This window comes from Ceratina calcarata, unplaced genomic scaffold (assembly GCF_001652005.2).
Source record: "Ceratina calcarata isolate Rehan_Ccalc_2016 unplaced genomic scaffold, ASM165200v1 scaffold316, whole genome shotgun sequence".
NCBI classification, from domain to species: Eukaryota; Metazoa; Arthropoda; class Insecta; order Hymenoptera; family Apidae; genus Ceratina; species Ceratina calcarata.
The window spans coordinates 126662-143403 of NW_017154211.1; the positions used below are offsets into that span (position 1 = coordinate 126662).

The 16742-nt window shown below is 40.2% G+C and overlaps 3 protein-coding genes across 3 annotated transcripts in view; 1 reads left to right on the forward strand and 2 right to left on the reverse strand.

Moving 5' to 3' along the window:
* Cad89D (cadherin 89D) overlaps positions 1-7133 on the reverse strand; it is a 47175-nt gene extending 40042 nt beyond the window's left edge. Inside the window, exon 1 of the mRNA XM_026813205.1 lies at positions 6965-7133. The gene's annotated coding sequence lies outside the window, so the exon portion shown is untranslated. The remainder of the gene's footprint in view (positions 1-6964) is intronic.
* Positions 7134-10202: 3069 nt separating this feature from the next.
* LOC108624566 (carboxypeptidase Q-like) lies at positions 10203-12909 on the forward strand. Its single transcript, XM_018023963.2, has 7 exons — positions 10203-10314; positions 10587-10950; positions 11096-11246; positions 11703-11952; positions 12016-12256; positions 12324-12506; positions 12575-12909. The coding sequence occupies exons 2-7, from the start codon at positions 10598-10600 to the stop codon at positions 12825-12827; spliced, it is 1431 nt and encodes a 476-aa protein (XP_017879452.1). The 5' UTR covers positions 10203-10314; positions 10587-10597; the 3' UTR covers positions 12828-12909.
* A 76-nt stretch (positions 12910-12985) lies between these two features.
* Positions 12986-16736, reverse strand: LOC108624569 (basic-leucine zipper transcription factor A-like). Its single transcript, XM_026813209.1, has 4 exons — positions 16648-16736; positions 15081-15206; positions 14183-14331; positions 12986-14086 (listed from the first exon to the last, which is right to left on the reverse strand). The coding sequence occupies exons 3-4, from the start codon at positions 14237-14239 to the stop codon at positions 13493-13495; spliced, it is 651 nt and encodes a 216-aa protein (XP_026669010.1). The 5' UTR covers positions 14240-14331; positions 15081-15206; positions 16648-16736; the 3' UTR covers positions 12986-13492.
* Positions 16737-16742: the final 6 nt, after the last annotated feature.

The window sequence follows — 16742 nt, forward strand, 5'->3', positions numbered from 1 at the left end:
CTGAGTCATTGTAGATAATAATATTAGAAATTGATGTGGAGCTCAATCGGAAATTTTACGGCGAATTTCCGATTGAAGCCGACCAGCCGCGGTCGATATCTCCGAGAGGCGAGTGCGACAGAGCACGATAAGTAAGGTACAGCGAACCGCTTTTCGGATGATAAGCGCTCGAAGCAAACCGTGTTCGAGTGGAAAAGTGAAAAACCGGCTCGAATTAGCGGGTCGGGTCGGGCCACTCTCTCGTCGCCGCGCTTTCGATAGATTTTAAAGTGCAACGGGCGTCGTCGCGTCGCGTCGCGTCGCGGCGCGCGTCCCGCCTCGTCGCATCGGGGAAAGAGCAGATGGCCGCAGGCGGCTCACGACCTCCGGTAAATCGTCGCTAGAGGAAAGTGCTTTGCCCCCGGTTTCTTTTGCCTCGGCATGCCGCCGCCGCCGTCGTGCCTCTTCAGGCTTCTGCCACGCATGGCAACTCGATGTCATTTGACATGCCCGAAGACAGCGGACGGAATGACGCGGCAATGTGATTTGTGATTTGTGCTCTCAGATACGCTGGAACGAAAATGGAAGGGGAGATTCGCTTTTTTTTATAGGAAAACTGTTCAAAGGAATGAAGTTCAAGGACTGGCAAAGAATGCTGGACAGAATACTCTCTATTATAATTAGATTGCAGATTTCTATGCAAAATAGAACATTTATTGTATCAGTTTAAAAAATGCATTGCAATTTCTGTGAAAACCGCAACTCCATTTTTTGCCAGTCCAATAACAGGCACTCATCTTTGAATATTTTGTACATCTTCGAACGTGGCAAGCATTCTTTCCATTTACTTCCGATACAATTTTTCTATAAATATATAAAATCTACTAACAAATTATAACGAAATTTTTCGCGTACTATCGGATGAATTTTTCCTAATTGGAACACCGAAAAGCATAAATGCAATTATTTATTTGCGTCGCCCCTTTCTTTTTCCATAACGTAATATCCGCCCACTGGCCGAGCCCGATGATAAATCGTAAATTACGCGTGCTCGCATTCGCCTCACGTTTCGTATGCATCCGGGACGGAGACGAATTCAGCCTAGAAGAATATTCGTCCCGCGGAACGGATATCGAACCTGTTCCCCGATTCCGCTCGAGATCAAGCAGTCGATGGTCGGTCGAGCGTTACGCAAACGTATCATGCTCGAGCGATGATCGCCGAGACGCGGGACACGCTCGAGCAGATCATCCTACCGTTGTGATCATTGTCTCGTCAACCGTGGCGAGAGTCAAAACAGATCAGCTGTTCTCATCTTTGAAAGTAATCATGGCTTCCACAACTGCAACGAGCAGCCAAAACACGAGAATTGTTAATATGAATTTTTTTTTATGAATGTATCGAGACTTTAAATCGGACACTCTGTATATAATCTATTTACTACTTGTTCTTGGATATTTATGTATTTTATATATACGCACTTCCGTAATAAAATATTATTATTATTATTGTTAATATAAGATAAACGACAAGAATATGACGTGATAAAATGAAAGTACCTAGTTAACTGATCATTGGTGATAAAGTTCTGAATCTTGAACCGTGTACAACATGTTAACTACAATTTCAACCGAGTTTTTGCAGAAACTCGTTAAAGAACAGAGCAATCTTCCGAAGCGATTTATAGCTGACTACATAGGCACCTCGCCGGCAGTAAGTTCTAGGAGCGTTTAGACTTTAGACGGAAACTCCGCGATCGATTCGATCGCTTATCGTGTTTTCTCAGGCTTCCCGTTCGCGGGACTCGATGTTCACGAGGGTACGCGGCGGCGCACGATTCAGAAATCGAATTAAACCGCCGGTCGGAGATTATCGAATTCCGTAACTAACTCTCTGTAGCCATTTATTAATTTTCCGAGATCGTTTAGTCGCCCGCAAATGGAAACCGGTTTCCGGTACGTTTAGAGAAAGCTGTTCGCCAATTGGTCACCGCGAATCCTGAAAACCGTATCGATCGTACGCGCATTCGTATCGACGTAACGTGTTGCGTACAGCGTTTATAGTTTTGTTGCATGTATAGTCGCGTAATCCGTGGTTGCAGGATCGTCGACCGAGAACACTGACCGAATGACACGGAATTGTGTCAATGTTGACGGGAATGGTCAAGACGATTTAATGCAAGTAGGCCCTGGGATCTCGGCTCGTTCATGAAAACTGTTCCCCTTTCTTCAACGAGTTTTATGCTACTGAATACTTACAAATATGGTCACAATGTTACGATTAAAATCTGAACGGGAATCATATTTACATAAGAACTATAAAAATGCGATTAAACTGTTCCTCGGTACGCAGTATGAATAGTTACACGAATTACAATGACAAGACTGCGGATTTTATGCGTTTGTAACAAACTTAGGTATATATAAAATATACAAAATACAGGACGAAAGTACATAAAGTATTAATAGCAAAATGCGTGTCACGATATTTAAATGATTAAACGACAGTGATAATATCATTTCTCAAACTGATACCCTAAAAGATTTATTTTTTATAAGAATCTGTAATCTAGCAGTGACTATGTGCTGTCAGACTATTACACAAATTAAGAGAAATAGCAAATAGATTATCATGACACATTGATGAAACGACTGATTGGCACAGTATCAGAATCAGACCTCGATTGCGTGATGACATTATCAAAAGAATCATTGTAGACACGTGTAGTGGAAGTTTTCTAAAATTTAAGAACCCGAAGCGCAAGTGGGTCAAGTCTAAAATTTAATACCGTCGAACGACGTACACCGTGAGGAATTAAGACCATGGGCAACACTATGCATAACATCATTTCGGAAACTGTGTCACACCCTAAATTAAGGGCGTACTCAATGCCAGTGTCAATCGACATTTTCTTTTTTTTCTTCTTACCAACGAGTTCGATTTGCATACAAGGTTGCTGACAAGATGAGAACATAAGTACTCCGAGTGCATAAGTTTTATCGAGTTCTCGCGGGAAGTTGTATCGATCGAGTGTGCGCCGCGAACAATTTTCCTCAACAGTGAGTGATTTTTACGACTTTGAGAACGCGCAACGCTCGTTTCATATTCAGGATATGATCCATACGAGTCGGACGAAACGGTCTCGCAAAAGTTCTAAACTGTTCCGTGCTTCCGTTCCGTGAGGCAAGCGCCGGATGAAGACGGCAGTTTTCTTTATATCGGCTGTTCGACTCACGCGATGCGCGTTCATATCAGAATTAATCACGATCGGAAATAACAAAGTGCTGTAAAAATTCAATTAAAAATATTGTGCCCTTTCTATAGTATATAGCAGAGATGGGGAATCTTTTTATCACTAGAGGCCACATTTAAATTAAGTAGTAATAAAGGAGGCCTTTATAATTTTTCATATTTCAATAAACAACTACATATTTAAATACCACTTCAAATAAAAATATTATTAGACATAGTATATAGATTATAATCTTGATAAAAAATAGATCACGGGTTTTTTTAATTCGACTAAAATCTTAATCAAGATACATAAATTTCCTGGTCATAAATAAAGTGGTCCTAAACATGCGAGCCTGTTCCCGACTCTCGAGAAGTAACAAAAAATCGTGCTGGTACCACAAACCGCATATCCACATCAAGAACTGTACTAGCGTGAACTGTACGAGCTCTGAACGTACGTCAAAGAAACGAGAAACCTGATAGTTTTCATATACTTATTCCATTTACAAATGAATCCACGTTTATAAAAATGATGATTTAAAAACAGCGTAGAAGACCTATTAAAAATGCATAATTATTTACAGCAGAATATTCGCGTTAATTAATTTCTCCGTGTAACAATCGCAAGCCTAACTATCCTAGGATTACGACTACAAATACCGCAGGTTTATACACAGCCAATTTCCACGGTTGAGAAAATTACGGTGCGTGCACGTGGCCTTTCGCTCGGCAGGCATGCGTCGCGTCGGTTAAAATGGCACTTAACGCGCGGAGCTGGTTACGCGTTGCAATTAATTCGCAAGCCAGTTCCGTCGGTTTTCGACGCGTTTCCACGGCCCGGAACGGCCGTCGACCGATTCGATTATGCAATTAACAAAACGAACGAAAAAAACCCTTTGAAGCCGAGGCGCGTACCCGCTGCTATAATCACGGCGGATCGAAGTGGAATGCAAACGAAACGGAGATCGAGGACGAAGTTGCAAGCATCATTGTTCACGGTCGGCGGTTCGTTCGTTTTTCAATGAACGATTCGGTGTGCTTCTTACGTAACGATCGAGTGCAAGAGCTTGTGTAATTTTCGATGCACGCGGTGCACCGCGTCGTGCTGATAGAATTCGCGTGAAATGCAACTTGCCAATTGAGAACAGGTGACCGTTTCGTGTTCGCCACAGTGATTGATGCGACTGTTATAAATGTTAATGACGCTTTTGACTGATGGCCAACGATTTTTGTCCATCGCCACGGTACAGCGAAAGTCAAAAGCGTGTACACAGAAACTTTATACAGACGTATCATTATGGATGACGATTGTAATAATGCAGAGAATATGTAGGAATAGAAGTGCTATCATATCTGATATACACATCTAATCTTATGGGAGTACTGCTTCAGTACTCGAAAGATATGCATACATTCGCTACTGACTCTTACTGTACTTAACACCGTCATTACATGCTCGTTAAGTATCATCATCTCGAATCTCCTAAATGTGGACTCAGATGTTTACGGTAAAACGACATTTAGTACCTCCCGTCACACACGAGAGTTTGAACGACCTCTCTCAAGTACCATATTTCTTTTAATTGCATTCTCTTCCACAACGTCAACAGACACATGCAACATTATTATCTGTACTCAGCATACAACGCACGATGAGAAATGAGTACATTTAATTCTATCAATTCATAAATCGTAGTACATGGTTTCATAACTGTAATCACAGTTTCATCTAAAACATTATCAGGCTTAATTTACAGATAACAGCTCGACAAATTGGCAATCATTAAAGTGTGGAATACTTGAAGCTTTCGAAGAAGCGAAAGAAGATATTCGCTTAAACGCCTCGGGTGAAATCCGAACGTTTCACTGACCGTGGCCGGTTGAATTGCACGGACTGCGAGTTCCATTGCACGCGATTTTCGTAACAGTACAGACGATCTGCCGAGATATAATCGACGAGGATTCCAGTGTTCTAATCGTACATAATCGTTTAACAAGCACTGCGTCTCCGCGGATCAGCGCGCGGCGTATATGACGCGGGGTCGGAGGTGTCGCAGGTCACCGCTTACACCGGTAGTACCGTTTAATCTGTTTATTCGGCGAGCCAGTTAATCCTGAAGAGCGCGTTGCAAGATACAATGTCACGGTACCCATCAGGCAATTAAGTGTACACGCGCGTGAATGGGCGACCTCACGCGGGCAATGATTCCGAATAACGTCGAGTAGACGTTTTAGATGGATATTGATTACATGGTATGGAAATATGTGGACAATTAGTGGGTTTGGTTATACGACTGGCAAGCAAGGACGCGCGAAATTTGATTAATGAATCGAGTTTTGACAACATATTATTTCAGCGTTGCGCGAGATTGATTGAGAAATGTTACAGCACAGGATGACAGCTGATTTCTTTTTATACACATAGTTGAATCCTTAGATTCTTCGGATAACTCGAAGAATAAATATGAAATTTTATCTTCGATGTATTAAATTTTTGCGCACTTCGTTACTCATTACTAAAGATCGCTTTTGCAACAGGCAAGAATTTAATCGTAGAAACGATTATGGTAAACCGGGTTACTTAACTGAAAATCGAAAAGCGTAGAGGAGTAATCGATTCGGCTGCATTCGTACGGAGATAATTACTATGAATATTAGATTCTTGTTAATCGATGCTACAAGAAACGAGTAGAATTATTCACTCCGGCTAGCCGTGTTCGGCTAACTTTCGTTCCTTTCGCAAGCCTACGGAAGCATTCTCACGATCTTCGACCGATTTACGTTCCACCAGCGCCGTTTGGAGATAATGGCTCGGCGTGCGTAGGAAATTCTGCGCGCTGAATCACTTCATAACTTGGCGCAATTTATGCACTTGCAAAAGGGAGTGAATAACAAAGACGTCATTTAGAAAATCTGCTTTGCGTATCGATTGAGAAAAAAAAATGTTAGTCTATTCGTTATTGAACTACACGTTCAACCAGTGTAATCGTTCTATGAAATTCAGTTAAGACGAATTTCGGAGGAATTGAACGAACTACGTGAAACTCGCACGCCAACGCGGAACGATTCAATCTAAGAATTAACAGAGCGTCTTCTGAATATTCTCAAAACGATCGTCTCTCGGTGCGATAGGAAGACGTCGGTTCACGGGGGCGGCGGCGGCTCGATTTGAAATTCAGCCGGCGCCTGCACGCTCGATCGCTCGCGGAATAAATATTCCTCTGATCGTTCCGTTGCTCCTTTTTTCACCGATGATCGCGGTTCACAGGCTACCGATAGCCTGGTAACCTGCTTTTAAATCCTCAGTCCCCTCTTAGACTCTTCGCAAATTATTTTACCAAAATACACGAGACATTTTGCATAATCGCAGGATTTAGTAGAAATCCGTGTGCAGCAGAATTTCTTTCGTAACAGACTGTAAATTTCTCACACGTCAATGCTTCGAGTGAAAAATTTCCTATATTTTAAAGACAGCTTATGCCACTTTGTGTCGGAAATTATCCAATTTTAGAAGATGATTAATCATCAACAGATTATCATAGGATAATGATTTCTCTTTTAAACTAAAGCTTGAAATCTCTATTTTAACATTAGTTTTAAGACAACAAAAATTGAAAAACGTAATATTTTAATGATCCCATAATCTTTTTGGATATCGTATTTACGAACAATTCGATATACCATTGAAAATTTTATTGGCCAAATAACTAACGATTAAGAATACTATAAGAATTGATACTGGTTCACGTACCAGCAGGAGAGCATCCTCCTAATCGTTCTGATCACATGGTAGTTCCTTGTCGCGGTAGCCGCGGTGTCAAGGTCGGCTGGCGTGGATCGCGGTTGATCCACGGCACGGGTTGAACGCACTCTTACTCTTCTCCCTTCTTCTCCGTGTGCCGAAGCACGCGTTACCTGCCGAGTCGACGGCCAGCCGAGCACTGGACCGGGTACTATTTACCCGTGTTCACCTGGTCGCGGCGTGAATCCGCTGCCCGAGCAGCAGATGAGATGATCTGTTCCTTCCGGGTTCCTGCGCTTGTCCTTTCTTCGACGTTGCTCGATGCTTTTTAAACTCGTAACGCTTGTCACAATACATTTTTATTTCATACTTATACATGTTTTTTAATCGTTACTCATTCTGTATTTTATTAATATATATTTTTTATTAACTATTAGTTAATCTATTTATTCTATTTATTGTGTTTTATTATTCTATTTAATCCAAGAGGTTGCTTCAATATTTTGACCTGCAGTAACCAATAAAAGACAGCACTTTAAAATTTGTATAAAAGATAGAATAAATAATTGTTCTTGATAAGATTGCAGGTTTCACTGAATCTTGTTAGGAGTCGAGCTCTTTCATCGATTGATTGATCGTTTTTCCTGTCTCCGAGTCTCGGTAACCTGTAATGTAATTGAATACGTGGACTTTTTTCTGGAAAACCAGCTTGACGCCGAAGGGGATCTACGATTAAGCAGTGTTACTCTTTAGACAAGTTAATACTTAATTACGTATTAACGAGAGAATTATTAAGCTGTCGTTCTAAGAGTCCTCTGAAGATAATTCGATATTCACGTCAATCAATCAGTTAATTAAGTCGAATTAATCTGATTTCGAATTACTTTGAACTTTAGCTTCTGGACTTCCCACATTTATATTCTCGGTTGACCGAATTTTGAGGAGATTCTTTTTTGTGTCGGTGAAAATCCACTCTCCCCGTAATATTCATAACTCTAATTGCCTAACCGACTCGTTACGGAAACGTTGTTTGGTACGCTAATAGGAACGTTTCATTCGGAAATTGCTATCAACGTTGTTTTAACGATTACGACCCGAGCGTGTAATGATTTCAGATCATGGCAGGCATCTAGTAAACACTTTGGAAAGTGTTCGGATCGTTTCGTTTCGCATCTTCGGCGAACGAGCAAAGTTTTACCCGATTAGCGGCAACGGCGAAGAGCGACGGATGCGATCGATACGTGTCGAACGAATTACACGCGACCAAGTGATTTACTTCGCTGATAAATGGTCGAATTAAAACGCCTCTTGTTCGGAGCGGACGTCGGCCGCTGTTTAAAGTGGACGCGGTTTCAGTTGCAAGTGAAAGCAAAACGCGTGCCAGGCAGTTTTTCAGCCGGAAGAACGAAACGTCTGAAACAAATTAATTGGCTACGAATTTTCAACCTATAATTGCGATCCTAAATAAATAAACAATTGCAGTCTTACAACTTGCACACAGAATACATAATGACGCAATTTTATTACATTTCCTGTTATATACCTTAATTACGCAAACATCGGTACATAAATTGTCCACCCTATAACATTTTCTTGATATGCTGTTTCAGTCGATTTAATCGAACCGAAAGTTGCACCTGTGAACACATATCTGTAAAGTGTTTAGCATTTCAAGTTCTATTTGATCCGTAGATAATCATTTAAAATTTTACTGCCTTGACGAACGGAAAAGGCGAGGCAATAAAACAAGAGCAAACCGGTTTTCCTTAATTGCTATCTAAAATGTTAGTGGGACAATTAATAAATAGATTGATGGTCTAATAAAAAATAGATGCGTACACAACTTGTCGCAAGGATGGAATTAGGAATAAGGCGAATCAATTTGCGATGACTGTATGAATGGTTTCGCTTTTCGCTAGACAATTGGGGCCATTCGCTCGCTTCTTTCTCTTCGAATTTATTCCAGAATATTGTGATTTATTGGAGTCGCAAACGAGGCGACGCGCATCGAATGGATTAACATTTCGGATTCTTATAGCCCATTCTATCCTACGCGGTGCGGCGCGGTGCGGCGCGTCGGCCTAACACGCGGCATAACAATGCGGGTTTTGCGTGGAAATGAGGTTAAAGAAAGGTGAATGCCAGGCGAATACCACGAAGGGAACATTACCGCGTGCTTGCCTTTTTTTTCTCTTCTCTTCCGAAACGCATAAATTTCTCAATGAATAAGCGAGTACGCCTGTCACGTTTAAGCATTTTCTAAATGAATTAAAATTAGTTAAACGAAAATGGCAGTACTTCATATTAGATGTAGTTAATTAATAAGAACTGAATATTTTAAGTCTATGAAGGATTCTTGTATTAGGAAAATGTTTCAACCCTTTCTTCTATCAATAATTTTCTTTTAATTATATAAATAAAGTCTTTATATTTTTGCATTCGTGTATTAATTTATCAGTTTTCATTTGGAAATGTTCTTAGCCATTTTAAGAAAGGGTATTGATTATTCACAGTGATTACATTTGAATAAATTCACAGGAGTTTATCTACAATCGATTCATTATATTTTTTTTCCTTGGATCAGCCGTATTTCATAAATTTGAATCATAAATAAATTATTAATCGTGTTCTAAGATGTTATTAAAAATTGAATGTTGAGATTATTATTTGATGAAAATTATTCACAGTAGATACTGCGAAAGCAGCACTGTCCACTGATGGAAAATAGCTGCGCGTGCTGAACTACCGATTGCATGTAAAGTTGTACAGATATCCCAGCATGCTCTCTGCGATTCAAATCCGCAAGTTTGTCGTCAGACTGTTTCGTAGACTTGGTAAATGCACCGAGTGATTATTAAAGAGTTTAAATATTGAAGTTAGACGAAAAATTCATAGGATCTTTCTTGTAGAGGACGTCTACAACTCCTATAAAAAAGTTTTTTCGCTAACATCAACAATTAATTAATAAATAAAATTGCTTATTGCGTATATCTTTTCTAAAACTGGTTGTTCACTGTCCGTCTGCTTGTATGGTATCCGGAAGTCGTATGTTTTTTTGTCCTTTGCGTGTTGCAGTAATGATAAAAGCAAATTTTCACACAACGCTAACTGTCTACATTGATAAGAAATTACGATACGATGGCTGGATGCGATACCCGTTACAACGATAACGTTATTTCCTTATTTCCACCTCCTCCTTTTCTAATTCCTGATTCCCCTTCCCTCTCTGCTTCTACATATAAGCATCTCTAACTGTGCAGTCTGATGAAACGTCAGCTAGTGCGCGGTTCGTTGTGGTCGATGCTACAACGAATATGTAATTAATCTCTTCATTTCATAGTTTTCTTTCAAATATCAAGGTAAACTAAATTTAAACTTCATTATACTGAAATAAAATTGAATTAAAAAATATATTTGCAAACATTTGATGGATATTCAAATTCTATTATTTTTTAAAGATTTAAATATATTTTTGTCTACTAATATTTCATTTTATTCACATTATTCTTTTACAAACAGTAACATAATTACATAATTGTAATAATAATTGTATCAATGATATATTGGTCAACAAAACTTTATCAGCTTCAAATATAAAAATGTTTATCTAATTCTACAAATGTCTAAGCAGATTCCTACATCATGTCTTCGTTTGCAACGTTCCTCGTCGTTGTATGGATTTCGCTGATACAACTCATGGTAGGAGGGAGCAATGTCGAGACAAACGCAGTAAATAGCTGTTCGCTACCGCAGGCACTAATTGATGAAATAGATGCGTATGGCCCGTTGGTTGAAAAGATAATAAACCAGACCACGAATGGCCCTTTAAAAGGAAACACGTGGTCAGAATTGTCTGACTTCGTCGACAAGTTTGGTCCCAGATTAAGTGGGTCTGAAGCATTAGAAGATTCCATCGATTACGTACTGAGAAAATCACTTACGTATGGATTGGAAACAGTGCACGGTGAACTCGTCTCTGTGCCTCATTGGGTCAGGTAAAAATATTTTATTTAATATTAAATGATTAAGATAGAGTTTAATAAATTTGCATGACTTTGATAAATTGGGAATATTAAATTATTTCACACAATTGTTCCTAACAATTGGAACAGACGAGTGATTTTGTATTAAATTTTTCAGGGGAAAAGAATCAGCAACACTTTTAAAACCGAGGTACAAAGATCTCAGTATTTTGGGGCTGGGCTCCAGCGTTGGTACTCCGCCGGATGGGATAACTGCTGAAGCTATTGTAGTAGACAGTTTTGAGGAGCTTGATAAGAAGAAGAACGAGGTACCTTCCGAAATTTTTGGCTAAGATAATAATAGATATCAGTTGATAAAAATTGTCGATTTCATTAATCGGTTAATGCTTGCCTGATTAGAACAGACGTTAAAAGATGGTAAATGCTTCGATAGATTAATGAAACCTGATTTAGGAATCATGATCTTCATGATCAGCTGTTAAAGATATTCGATTAATTACTTAATCGTTTATAATGAAAGCAGGTAGATGCATTAAATCGATTGATAAAAGTGTAATCTATCATTGATAAGCCGCAATTATCGGTTATCAGTTACTGATTCAATGTATTTCTGTTTTCCTAAATTCTGTCTGCCAGTCTCTCGCTAGGAAATTATTTTCGATTTATTTATCCCTTTGATTAATTGTTAAATCGTTGCATGTAAACAATCAGCAATAGAATTTCAGTATCTAATCGAAATAAATGATCGTTTCGGTTTATTTCAGGTACCGGGAAAAATTGTTGTATATAATGAAAAATACGAGTCTTATGGTAAAACGGTCGAGTATAGAACCAGAGGAGCAACGGTGGCCTCTAAATATGGGGCTGTTGCTGCTCTGGTCAGGTCAGTTACTCCGTATTCGTTATACACTCCTCACACGGGTATGCAAGATTACGGAGAAAATGTGACCAAAATCCCGGTAGCTTCTATCACGGTCGAAGACGCGGAGTTATTAAAAAGAATGTCACGCAGAGGTGAGACAATATTACTGTCTTAGTGATTTGCAAATATTAATTTCTAACTTCTTTCTGTTTCAGGTCATATCCTACAAATAAATTTAAAGATGGAAGCACAAAATTTGCCGGATAAGATCTCGCGGAACGTGGTAGCCGAAATAAGAGGTACTCAGAATCCGCAGAAAGTGGTAGTCGTTTCTGGCCACATCGACAGTTGGGACGTCGGTCAGGGGGCGATGGACGACGGGGGTGGAGCGTTCATTTCATGGCAAGCTTTGAAGTTGTTGAAGCAACTCGGTCTCAAGCCGCGACGAACGATAAGGTAATTCTAATTAAACAGCGAACGGTTTTAATGACGAACAATCTGAACCTGAATTAATTGTGTGCAGAATGATAATGTGGACGGCCGAAGAAGTAGGAATCGTGGGCGCTAATAATTACATAAAAGCTCACAAAGATGAAGAAAAGGATTTGCAATTCGTAATGGAATCGGACGGCGGCACGTTCATGCCTTACGGTCTTGAAGTCAGCGGAAACGATCAAGTCAAATGCATTTTGCAAAGAATTATGAAGTGAGTTTCAAAATGGAGAAATAGTACTGTCAACGTATAAGCATGTTAAACTTCTTAATTGTTTCCAGACTGTTATCTCCACTGGGAGAAATGAAAATACGTTCTCTTTGCGAGGGGCCTGACATCGCAGAGTGGATAGACAACGGTGTACCTGGCGGTTCTCTTTGGAATCAGGATGAGAAATACTTTTATTATCATCACACAAACGCGGACACGATGTTGGTCGAGGATCCAGAAGCTCTCGACAAGAACACGGCCTTGTTCGCTGCGGTGGCATACGTGCTTGCCGATCTCAGTGTCGATCTGTCGCGTGACAAATGATTTATCAACGTCGACGATAATTCCAAAATCAAATACGATGTTGAAAACTCTTAACGAAATAAACATAAATAAGATACGAAAATGATATTTATTTAATTTAAAGTAGAAAACCCACAATCTAACATTTTGGTTGAAATTAAATTGGAAAGAATACTCAGTTTAACGTTCACAAAGTATTTTAATCTTTTTAATCTTCTTTTTTTTTTACACAGAATTGTAACATAGAAATATTTAGGCCTAATCATCCACGTGGTCGTAATTTCTTCGCTACGCTCAAGTATTACAAAGTACATATTCTGTAACCACGAGGCTAGGCTCCCAACGTACGTATCTTAAATTGGTCTCTCTGGTCTCAACGTAGTATATTAATCGATACTCTGAACATCGCACTAGGTCATTTCTTTATTAACTCGCAATCTACGTTATGGAACATTTTCTAAATTCTCGTGCTACGCCAATAAACGCCTTTAACCGCTACGTTTAACCGAAAACATTGTACTCCTGCCTATACATAAATGAAATACATCTCGACAAAAGATATTTTATTAAATACTCTGTAACATCAAATGAGACGCGTAACAAATATATGCACTGGAGTATCGGTCAGCGGTTAAAAGTTATTTATTTAAGCTTCGTTCAGTCTCGTCGCGGTGCGTAGAAGTTACCTATATCAACGTGTCTTCGTCCTGATTCGGGAACACCATCAGCAACGAATGTTGCGAGCTCGATCTTTGACTGACAGTCAATAGCGCCGTTTTCTCTGCACCGCTTCCATTGATCGAGCAGTCCGGCGAGCTTCCCTCGAAAACGTGAGTCGTCGTGCTACTGGTCGACGGTATGTCGTTCAGATCCGGCGAGGCTAATGGCGGCGCGTGAATCTGACGCGTGTTATTGTTACCGCCGTCCAAAGACACCAGTTGCATGCTGTAGGACTCGCGATAGCCGGACGTGCTGGACGTATCGTCGTCCCAAGAGACGTCCGACGTCTGCAGGTGAAGATGGTGATGGTGGTGGTAGTGATGGTAATGGTGGTGATGGACGTTCGCGTGCATTTGTTCGTTCGGTAGGCTGCCGCCCTTCTCGCAGTCAGACTGACGAATCGACGAGCTCCTCCGCGAACGAATCGATGATGAATCCGAGGCGATGCTAAAGGCCGATGATTCCAATGGTACGGGAGTCGGTGGTGTAAGCACGGCCGGCTGTTGGCTCGTCTGTGGCTGCGGCGAGATATTACTTGGTTCTGATCTCGACTGCGCTGTCTGAAACAAATATAATGAATAAAAATATTATATAAAATAAAAAGAAGATATTTTATTTCTGGTCCGGCAATTTGATATTAATAAATGTGCATTTACTTCTGCGGGAGTTCTTCGACTCTTTCGCAGCCGCAAAGTTTTCTTGCTTTGACCCATAGAGCGTTGTAACCGAGGTTTGTCTGGCCGGCATTCGCCTGAACTGTCCTCGTTTGGACTGGTTGGGCTGAGCTGACTCGTCACGGTTTCCCCTAACGAATTCAGTCCCGATTAATCGCCCCACGCCGTCGAATGCTACCCTCTATTCTACAATCTATCCATGCTGCTCCTTCAGAACTACTAATCGCAACCCGGACGTGTTCCCCGAAACGCCACCGACACCGACAATCGTGTTTCGTGACATGTAAGTTTATCTTAAACATCGCACTATGTCTACTGTGAACAGACACGTGAAACAGTTAAACTTTCATCTAATTAATCAGAGTGTAAACGACAGGATCAATTTTATTTACAATTTCGCATAGTATGTGAGATAATTTTTTGTAGAAGTATTAAGTCAAGTAATTTGATACAGTGTCATGATCAAGTATTGATTAATATTCGGTCTATTGTTAATAGTAATTTGGTTGTTAGCTTGGAACGACTGTAGAAAAGTGAGTATTATATTAATAAAATATAGGGAAACAATATTAATAGAATATACAATGTGTTTTAAATAGTCCTCTGACGCACGCATTGTCAGAGATAACAAATACGATTGAAACGATTCATACTCAGGACGTGTGTGTATCGCATAAGTTAATTGGTAAAAATATCGTGTAAATGAAAATGGAACAGAATGTGACACACGGTAACGGAAACGTAAGCATGCTAATGGCTTGCGCATGTATTCGACGGACAATTAATATTTAATTAAATATAATCTATGCGATGTTATTTACAACAAACGTAGATACACCGGATTGAGACTATAAGTAAATTATAGGGGCACGAAATTTACCTGATGAGTGCCTAAACTCTACGGAAGAGAGAAAGCGCAGTTTTGGCGCCTTTTGATGAGTTAATATAGGATGAGGCTTTACATGGTTACGTTCATCGCTAGTAGTAGAAGATGGTTGGGATTTATCTGAAACATGCCACATTTAACGTCCAAAATGAAAGGGGTAAGACGAGACATGGGGTTCAGGCCAGGTGAACGGTGTCATCGTTACGTTGCTATTATATTCGATAATCGTCATGGTACCTACTTCCGCAGTCTAAAATTTTATTCGGTTAAAGAGGAGATCTGAAACGAATGAAGTGATTATGCGTCCTTCTTATGACTCTTCACGAGGTTGCTTCGATTATGGAAGACCTGTACGAACATTTAAGCGAGACAAAACGCGTCAATGAAAAATTAATGCGATGAGACTGTGTTGAGTGCTCGGGCACGCTTGTTGAGTAAATCTGTGTCTGTTATGTATGGAAGAATCTGTTTTCGATTACGGACATAATTAAAAATGAAATTTAAGAAGATAGAGAGAGAAAAAGAGACAGAGTGAGAGACAGACAGAGAGAGAGAGTCGAAGCAACTACGCTGTGATAAAGTATAACTACTCTAACAGTGAGCAGGGTACCAACTGTTGGACATTACCATTGTCTAAATACTGCTATACAATATAATGTATATATATATATATATGTTATTACGAATGTATACAGAACGTGAAGGAACAGTGACAATAATAACGGAATAATCTAATAGGATGTTACACCGTGAAAATGAGATTTCGCATCTGATTTGCTTTCTTCAACAATCGTTTCAACATACAATGAGAAACGCAAAATCAGAGGGAACCAGTTGTTTTTTTTCAACGTGCATACGTGTGAATGTATACGGGGGACTCGTAGTTATAAATCTCTGTTCACGGAAATGATTACACGAGAAAAAACAGTAGCAACAAATGTGACCAGAAGAGAGGGACATCGAGTGGGAGGAAAGAGTGAATAAAGATCGGACGAGAATTACGAAACGTAGAGAAGCGTGAATACGGGAACACACCAGCAGTTTATCAATAGAGGCTGTTTATCAGAATTTGCTATTTTAGAGTGTGCTTACCTCCGTCCCCTAGCTAGCAATGGAAGCAACGGAATGATCAATAATAAGGCTGAACAGGGATAAACAATGGGAGAAATGATAAAGCAAAATCGTTGAGCAATGAGAACCGAGTTGTTGGACTGCTACGTATTTGGTAATAAAGTTCGATCGGGGCGTGAACGGGAAAGAAAATTTGCAAATCCAGAGAGTTCGTCGCAAGCCTCACTAGCAGGGAAGTGAAATGGAATGCGTCGCGGCGTCGTTTTAAAAAGCGAACGGAAGGAGGTGTGTCGCAAGAGCTTCGCAGATTTCGTCGCAGTGCCCTATAGACAATGGCTCGATCCAACTGTGGTATCAAACGTCGTCGCTTGATCGCTCAGTAGAACAGCGAAACATTTATGAGAGGCTTGCAGTCGCACCGTTAAATATGTATCTTTAACGTCAGAATCTTTCTTTCTTTGCTAAATGTTTTTCGACAGAGATCGAATACCTGTTGATTGTTGCTGCTGTTGCTGCTCGGCCAGCGGCTGTTCGCTGATGCCAGCCTCGCTGGCCTCGCGAAGAGTGGAGGAACCACCGCTCGTG

Excerpts from the sequence above, each read along its gene's own strand:
- LOC108624566 (XM_018023963.2), top strand. The coding sequence starts at position 10,598 with ATGTCTTCGTTTGCAACGTTCCTCGTCGTTGTATGGATTTCGCTGATA. Across the intron at positions 10,951-11,095 it reads TCTGTGCCTCATTGGGTCAG|GGGAAAAGAATCAGCAACAC; the intron begins GTAAAAATATTT and ends TAAATTTTTCAG. Across the intron at positions 12,257-12,323 it reads AAGCCGCGACGAACGATAAG|AATGATAATGTGGACGGCCG; the intron begins GTAATTCTAATT and ends AATTGTGTGCAG.
- LOC108624569 (XM_026813209.1), bottom strand. The coding sequence starts at position 14,239 with ATGGGTCAAAGCAAGAAAACTTTGCGGCTGCGAAAGAGTCGAAGAACT. Across the intron at positions 14,087-14,182 it reads GTCGAAGAACTCCCGCAGAA|ACAGCGCAGTCGAGATCAGA; the intron begins GTAAATGCACAT and ends TATTTGTTTCAG.